This window comes from Nannospalax galili, unplaced genomic scaffold (assembly GCF_000622305.1).
Source record: "Nannospalax galili isolate Female #2095 unplaced genomic scaffold, S.galili_v1.0 scaffold490, whole genome shotgun sequence".
Taxonomy (NCBI): Eukaryota; Metazoa; Chordata; class Mammalia; order Rodentia; family Spalacidae; genus Nannospalax; species Nannospalax galili.
The window spans coordinates 3127053-3135526 of record NW_008329666.1 but is presented as its reverse complement, the minus strand read 5'-3'; the positions used below and the strand labels follow the sequence as shown (position 1 = coordinate 3135526).

The 8474-nt window shown below is 41.8% G+C and overlaps 1 protein-coding gene across 1 annotated transcript in view; it reads left to right on the top strand.

The window, feature by feature from the left end:
• Positions 1–1304, top strand: part of Gramd2b (GRAM domain containing 2B) — a 115825-nt gene extending 114521 nt beyond the window's left edge. The window contains exon 12 of the mRNA XM_029567368.1: positions 87–1304. Within this exon, the coding sequence (XP_029423228.1) occupies positions 87–128 (42 nt within the window). The 3' untranslated portion in view covers positions 129–1304. The remainder of the gene's footprint in view (positions 1–86) is intronic.
• The last annotated feature ends 7170 nt before the right edge of the window (positions 1305–8474 follow it).

The window sequence follows — 8474 nt, the reverse complement described above, 5'->3', positions numbered from 1 at the left end:
AATAATAAAATGCTTTTTAAAAAAAAAAAAAAAAAAGATAACTACTGTGTTTAATAACCAGGGTTTCTCTTCTATTGTTTTTTAAGATACAAAACAACCTTCAAAAGCTGCTTGAGAATGGTGACTGAGAGACCAGATTGCTGGGGCCAACACATTACCTCACGTTTCCGTGAAGAAGGTGCTTCCTGAGAGGGTCTGTTGAGCGCCCCCTGCTGGCCAGAGGCGCAAGAGGCTGAGAATTCTGTTTTGTGCTTGGATGTCTCCAGCTCAGGAAAGGAGGAAGGGAAAGATTTTGCTTCTTGTGCAATAAAAGTTGATCTTGTCTCTCTGAAAAAGTTTTTGCTGCTGCTGCTGCCTGAAGAAAACAGACCTATCTCGGGAGGTCTCAGCGAGATCCTAAAGGATGCCTGTATGTGGGTTGTAATGGTCAGGAAACACTCCGTGCTTTTCGGCCCTTCCCAGCTTCCTCCTCGCTCCCCTCGCTCCCTTACACCCATCTTAACCAACCTTCAGACTATGGGGTACGCAAACAAATTCAATTTCGTCCTTTAAAGAATTAGCCATGAGCCTCCAAAAGGGCAGTGAACATCTCCAGAAGAACAGGCTTGCTCCAGACACCTGCATTTTGTCTCCGCCCCCTCCCCCTTCTGCTGTTATGTTCTGACTTCTGTGACCTGTGTATCTTAATTTCTCTATTCAGTTTTGGAAGCACGTCAGGTAAAGTTAAATGATCCCGTCTGCATTTTGCTTTGTTTTGTTTCTGTGACTAATTCCTAATTGGAGTGATTCTTACCCAACTCAGGTCAGGAATCTGTGAGGCATGATACTGAGATACTAAATTAAACTCACTCTGAAACCAAAACTAATCTTTAAGCCAAAAGTTGTAGTAGCGATTTAATGCAGGATGAAAAACACTGAATTTCTCAGACTGTAAGTGGACTACAGTAGCAGCTTTGAGGCAAGATGTCTGTATTGGATGCTAAAACCCACTTAAAAGTATGGTAATTATACGTCTCTCCTTTGCTGACTAAAATAAATAACTGGTGGTGTGCTAACTTTATTTACAGTATCGGTTGACTGGTTTTTATTAATAATTATTTAGGGTACCATAAGATCTGTATGTATAAAACATTCTGTTTCTGTCTGCAATGCATTTTATAATCATTTCTATGAAATGTATTTTGTTTAATCAGATAAGCTAATAAGTAAATTGGTTATATCATTTGTATTTGTTAGCCTACTGGACAACAACTGTGCCTGGTGCACCCCGGCTTTTAATAAATACTCATTGGTTATAACTCTAACACTGTTTCATGGGTTTGTAAATTCTTTTAACTAAGACTTACTGTATTTTTTAACTCTCCTCACCTCTATACTATGTTTTGTTTTTTTTTTAACTGAGGACAGTTTTATTAGAGTTTAAAAGAAAAGCCACAATCGGTTAAGGTAGAAATCTGAGCAGCTGCTAGGCGGAGGAGAATGAAGAAGAGAAAAAGGAAAAAAACATTGTGTTTGAATTAAGCAGCATGGAGGTCAGTCACATGGCAGGGAGGAAAGCATTGGAGGAAGGGTAGGAAGCCCAGCATTCCTCAAAACACACCCAGGCTCTGGCCATCATCCCAAAGGAAAGGACAGAAGAAAAGAAAAAGTTTCACCTTTCTGGGTCCTAACATAGAAAGGTGGGCAGACCCAGCCAAACCTCCTGGAAATCATGGAGACTGACTTTCAATTTCATACTTCTTTCCCCCCAAGTATTTATTCCAAAAGTCAAAACTGATTTCTTAAGTTCCTTGAGTTATAGTGGCATCAAGGGAAGAAAATGAACTTAGAAATCAGTAGACCAGTCTTTGATTTCTAGGTTTTAAGTTTTATGAGGTGTGTGGCCTCAGGCAAGGTATTTGGCCATCTCCTCCTCCCAACCCCACTGCCCCCATTTCATTAATGAGGCTGAAAGTACCCAGGAAAAGTCCCGGTGTAACAATGGCCACCTCTAAAGAGCCTAGAGCTATGCTGGGCAAGTCATAAGTTGTATCTATGTGTGCATGCCTGTATGTGTCTGTGTAGGCATGTACATGCCCCAGCACATGTAGCGGTCAGTGAACAACTTTCAGGAGTTGGTTATTTCTTTCCACCATGGTTTCTGGAGATGGAACTCAGACTGGAAGGCTCACTCAGCAAGCACTTTTACCCACTGGGCCATCTCACCAGCCCCATTCTCTTTTCTTTTCTCTTTTTTTCTTTTCTTTCCTTTCTTTCCTTTTCTTTTGTTGAGATAAGATCTCACTATGCAGCTTTGGCAGAAACTCACTGTAGACCAGGCTGGCCTTGAACTTGCCAAAGTTTTCTTGCCTTTACCTCCCAAATACTGGAATTATAGTAGTGTGCTGCCGTGCCCAGCATAGATATTATTTTAATTTTATGATTAGTGCTTCAGTTTTATGAAGCTTCAGTATCAATACTTCATACTCAGAACTCATCAGGAATTCAAGACTGAGTTGGCCACCTCTGAGGAACAATTTTCTTTCTTTGGGAAGGGGGCTGGTTGAGACAGGGTCTCACAATGTAGCTCAGGCTGTCCTCAAATTTGCTATCATCCTGCCTCAGTCTCCCTAGTGTTGGAATTTCAGGCATGGGCCACACATTCAGCTTAAGTGAAGCATCTTTGACCCCTGAATTTCCTGTCTACGTTGTACGTAAGTGCTAAGCCTCTTCTAGAGTGGGGGGAAAAACAGGACCAGTTTATCTCTTGTGAAGTTCTTTTAATCTCTGTATTTCTAACCACTTAATGTGGTGTCTCTATCTCTCCTTTTTGCTCAGTATGCACACACACACACACACACACACACACACACACCATCCATCATGCCAGTACTTACATACTGTATATAGTAATGAAAAAAAGGATGAGGAAATAACCCTTGTCTACAGATAAAGCCACTGTCTCAATGGGTTTTTGTGACTCACACAACTTTTTGCCCTTTAGGTCTTTTAAGAATCCTGTCAGAAAGGCTGGAGCAGTGGCTCAGCAGTTAAGAGTATTTGCTGCTCTTCCAGAAGACCTGGTTCAGTTCCCAGCACCCACATGGCTACTCAGAACCACCCAGTTCCAGGGGCACCCTCTTTCATGGGCACCAGGCACACCTACAATGGGCATGCAAGCAAAAAAATCATACACATAAAATAAAAGTATTTTTTTAATAGAACCTTGCCAGAAAGCTTCACGTTGATAATTCTTTCTGAAAGTTGCCTGGGTTATAAAAAGCCTTGTGATTATAAAGTCTCGTGATACATAAAGGTATGCAATCTCTCGGCACGTAGAGAAGCATTTATCCCTTATCCCTTTGTTCAGCCTTCACTGCCTGTTGTTAAGCATATTATAGACAGAAGCCTTTGTCCCCCTGTCTTCACAAAGCTGTAAGTATGCATTGACGATGCTTCTTGGTCGGTTTCTGTGTGTCCCTAGGCTACATGTGCATAAATTAGTGTAGCAATGTATGTTGCTTTATTGTCATTTTTTTTAATATTTTATTTATTATTTTTATTTTATGTGTATGAGTGCATTGCCTGCATGTATGTGAGTGCATCCGTGTCATGCAATGCCGAGGAGGTCAGAAGAGGGCTTTGGATTCCCCTGGAACTGGAGTTAAGGGCGGTTCATAGACTCCATGTGGGTGCTGGGAATTGAACCTGGGTCCTCTGCAAGAGCTGTCAGTGCTCTTAACAGTTGAGCCATCTCTCCAGCCCCTATTGTCATTTTCTACTCCATAGGATAATGTGACTAAGAAGCTTTGTCCCCCAAGCAAGTGTCAGCTCCTCCCCTCCTGTGTCCTCAGCCTCTCTTCTAGGAATCCCCTTGACCCCTCACTCATTCATTTGAGGATTATGACAGTGATCATGCCTTCCTGCCTGTGTATATAGGGATCACAGTAGGAAGGAAGGGGGAAAAACCTTCCCCAAGACACAGAGCTGGGGATTGCTTGTCCTGGGTGAACGCTGCCTAGACACAGGGTAGAAGTCAGTTTGTTAACCACAGATAGGAATATTTATGCAGTTTTGTAGCCACCATCATCCATCACCCTAACAACATTCAGACTTGTGTTTTTTTCAATTTGTAACACTTTATTGACAGAGCTGGGGATTGCTTGTCCTGGGTGAACGCTGCCTAGACACAGGGTAGAAGTCAGTTTGTTAACCACAGATAGGAATATTTATGCAGTTTTGTAGCCACCATCATCCATCACCCTAACAACATTCAGACTTGTGTTTTTTTTCAATTTGTAACACTTTATTGACTTGTAATTTACATATAGCAAAGGATGCTGTTTAAAATGTACAACTTGAGAGGGCTGAAGAGATAGATGGTTCAGCAGTCGGGAACAGTAGCTGCTCTTGCAGAAGATCCAGGTTCGAGTCCCAGCAACCACATGGCTGTTAGCAACTGTCTGTAACTCCAGTTCCAGGAGATCTTTTGATCTCTTTAGGCACAGCATGACATGGGTGTACCTATCTACATGCAGGTAATACAGTCATACACATAAAATAAAATTTTTAAATGTACAGCTCGGTAAGTTTGACAGAGATATGACTTTATTCACTCCTTATCGTTCAGTAGTATTTCATTGTATCTATCATAAACTTTGGATAGACATTTGGATTGTTTCTATTCTAATATTTTATTTATTTTTATTTTTATGTTATGTGTATGAATGTTACATCTGCATGTATGTAAGTGCACTTGTGTTGTGCAGTGCTCTCAGAGGACAGAAGTGGGCTTCAGATCCCCTGGAACTGAAGTTATGAACAGTTGTTAGCTGCCATGTGGATGCTGGGATTTGAACTCAGGTCTTCTATAAGAGCAGCCAGTACCCTTAACCACTGAGTCCTTTCTCCAGCCCTACTCTTTTTTATAAATAAAATACTATAACCATTTTAGTACAAGTCTTTGTATAGATTTTTTTTTCATTTCTCTTTGATAAACAGATAGGAATCGAAAGGCTGGGTTGCATGGTAGGTATATGCTTAACTTTTTAAGAAGCATAGAACTGGGCTGAAGAGATGGCTCAGTGGTTTAGAGTGTGTACTGCTCTTGCAGAGGACATTCCCAGCATCCATATCAGGAAGCTCATGCTGCCTGTACCTTCAGCTCCAGGGGATCCAACACTCCTCTCTGGCCTCCATGGGCATTGCATGACATGGGTGCACTTACATACATGAAAGCAAAACACTCATACACATAAAATAGATGATAGATAGATAGATAATAGATAAATAAGTAAATAAATAAATAAATAATATTCTTGTAACACATTCCGGTTGAATGTGGTGGCTCAAGCCTGTCATCCCAGCAATCAGGAAGTAGAGGCAAGTGGATCCCTGTGATTTCAAGGCCAGTCTGGTCTACATATAGGATCTAGACCAGTCAAGGCTATGTAGCAAGACCTTTCTGATAACCAACAGGAACAAAAGCAACAAAAAACTTTGTTATATATTCTGAATAAATGTTCTTTCCCAATTATTTACTTTGCAAACATTTTCTCCCTAATCATGGCTTGTCTAGTCTATGTCTTTCAAAGATAGACTCGCTATTCTCCAATCAAAGCTCTATTTGCAAATTCTAGCTACCTGCTTACTCCCTGCTCCATTTCTGCAAGGAGAGATCTTCAGCCTAAGATTCCTTCCTACACCACAGCCTGAACACACTCAAGGCTGAAAGTGGGGCAGTGATAGGACTTAATTCTGTCATTTCCCTTCTCTCAGGCATCACTGTCCTTCTTTGGTTGATTCCCAGTGTCTTAAAAAGACCTGTTTTATATATTTTGTCTGAATTTTTCAGTTATTTCACCCTGTTACTTCCTCTTGGATAGAAATGAAGGTCCTAATAATTAAAAAACAAAGAATAAATAAGTTAAAAATCAAAGAAATGAAAGTCCTGTGCTAAAGAGAATTATGTAACATCCAGAATTGTGAACCAAGTAGACATAATTATTTACATGACAACAGAAAAGGGAAGCAAAACGCTAAGGTAACACAGAGGTGGTAAACATAAGTTTTGAGGAGCAGGAGGGAAGTGGTTGAAATTGTTAAAATTTAGAAGCTCAGAGGAGAGACTTCATGGGACTGAAAGTCAGACCTCTGAGGGCGGCACAACCAGGACCTGCTCGCATCTCAGAAAAGGTGCCTAGAAACTGCTTTTGCCAGCATTGGGGAACCAGCAGATTGGAATGAGCTCGCTGACTGGATAAGCTGCTATTTCTATTCACCCACAGACAGAGCAATGATAGACCAAAGAAACAATGCTATCCAGTTCTCTTTTCAGAGCCAGTGAATCTCCTAGGGCTACTTACAGGAACATGAGTGAAGATCTAGGAGCATGGGTGATTCAGGCAACCATATTACTGAAAAGCCCACCCCAGCAAGGGTGGTAGTTCACAAAAGCTGCATCACAGGAGTCCCCTGTGCAGAACTGCAGGTAAACCACTGCTGCCTCCTCTCCCGCCGTTTCTTGTTTACTGTCTACATAACCTCAGACAGAGGCTACATGAGCCTTGTTTTTTATGCATTCCATAAGCCTAGTAGGTCTTCAGAGTTTTTTATGAGTTCATGAGTCTAGTCAGCCTTTCTTTCCTTCCAGGAGGAAATATTTCCCTCTGGAGGAAACAGCCCACACCCAGTGATTCTAAAGGTTTCATAACCTCCCCAAACAAGACCATTAGCTGGGGACCAAATGTTCAAGCACATGAGCCTCTACGAGACATTTCTCACTCAAACTTTATTCCACCCTGGCCCCCATAGGTACATGGCCATTTCATGGTACAAAATGGATTTGGTCCAACCTTAAAAATCCTTATAGTCTTTAATAGTTTCAACATTAAAAAGTTCAAAGGCTTTTCCGAGACTCAAGGCCAGTGTCTTAACTGTGATCCCCTATAAAATCAAAGAAACAAATTATATACTTCCAACATACAATGGCATATACTATACATTCTCATTCCAAAAGAGAGGAATGGGGGCATAGAAAAGAAAGATTGGACCAAAGCAAGACTGAACCCCACAGGGCAAACACCAAATCCTGTAGCTCCATGCTCAGTATCTGGGCTTTAGTTTTCAAAGGACTAGGATGACTCCACCTCTCAAGCTTTGCTGTCTATACATCTCTCTCCTGGGCTGGTTCCATTTCCTGTGTACAAATCTCCTTGGCAGATGTCTCACAGCTCCCAGCATACTGGGTTCTTCGTTTTAACCCAGATCTCATATTCACAGCTTCACACAATGGCCTCTCAGGGACTCTTGACACCGCAACACATTGCCTGGCCTCAGCAGCTCTCTAAAACTGCAGAGAAATGATCCATGACTCTCTCATGCCATTATAATCAGTACCAGGTAGGCGACTCTGATATATTGCCAAGTTCGGCTGCTAGCTTGAGATGAAGCCTCAGGCCCCCGGACTTCATCTTCTAAGTGCTGACCCTGAGGAAATGCTTTCCAGAAGATTTGACCTCAATGATGCAGATCCCTTATTAACCACAACTGATTATCCAGCCCCAGCTGACCAGCATCCACTGTTCCACTGAAGCACAAATGGTTTCACCTCAGATGCTGACCTTTCTGACAGTCACAGCTGTTTCTTCATCCCCAGTATGACCAGCAACCACATCTTCACCAAAATACCACATGAACGATCCCTAGTTCAGCTTTTAAATCTTTGCTCCCTTCTGAAAACTCGCCAGCCATTATACATAGTGCACATTTCTCTCAGCATTATCTTCTAAGTTCTCAACAGCAGCTCTTTAAGCTCTGCGTACTCAAAAGCTTTTCCAGCCCAAAATTCCAAAGGCTTCCACAATCCTCCCAAAAAAAATGGTCAAGTTCATCACAGTAATAGCCTACTTCTCCTCCTACCAATTTTTGCATTAGTGACTTTTCTGTTTCTGTGATAAAACACTCTGACCAAACCAGCCTAGGGAAGAAAGGGTTTATCTTGGCTTATGATCCCAGAGCGATAGAATCCATCATGCCAGGGAGGCATGACAACAGTCAGGGAAAACATGGCAGTGGGAGCAGGAAGCTGGGTGATCATACACACAGGAAGCAAAGAGAGAGAGACAGAGAGATGGGAGGAGAGAGAGAATAGAATATGGGGCTAAGATATTAAACCTCAAAGCCTGTCCCCAGTGACGTAGTTTCTCCAGCAAGGTTCCACCTCCTAAAAGTTCTATAACCTGTCCAAACTGCATTGCCACCTGGGGACCAAGTGTTCAAGTACTTGGGCCTATGGAAGCCATGTCTCATTCAAACCACCATACACAGCTTAATAACTGCCCATAACCAACCCTTTGGCTACTCAGCATCCATATATATCCTTTTAAATATATTTGAACTCTGACACAAGAAATGTAATTCTACATTTCCATCTAATAAGATACAACTACCATCCAAGAGGTTTTCTTTTTCCTCAAAATGATGAAACCTAACCA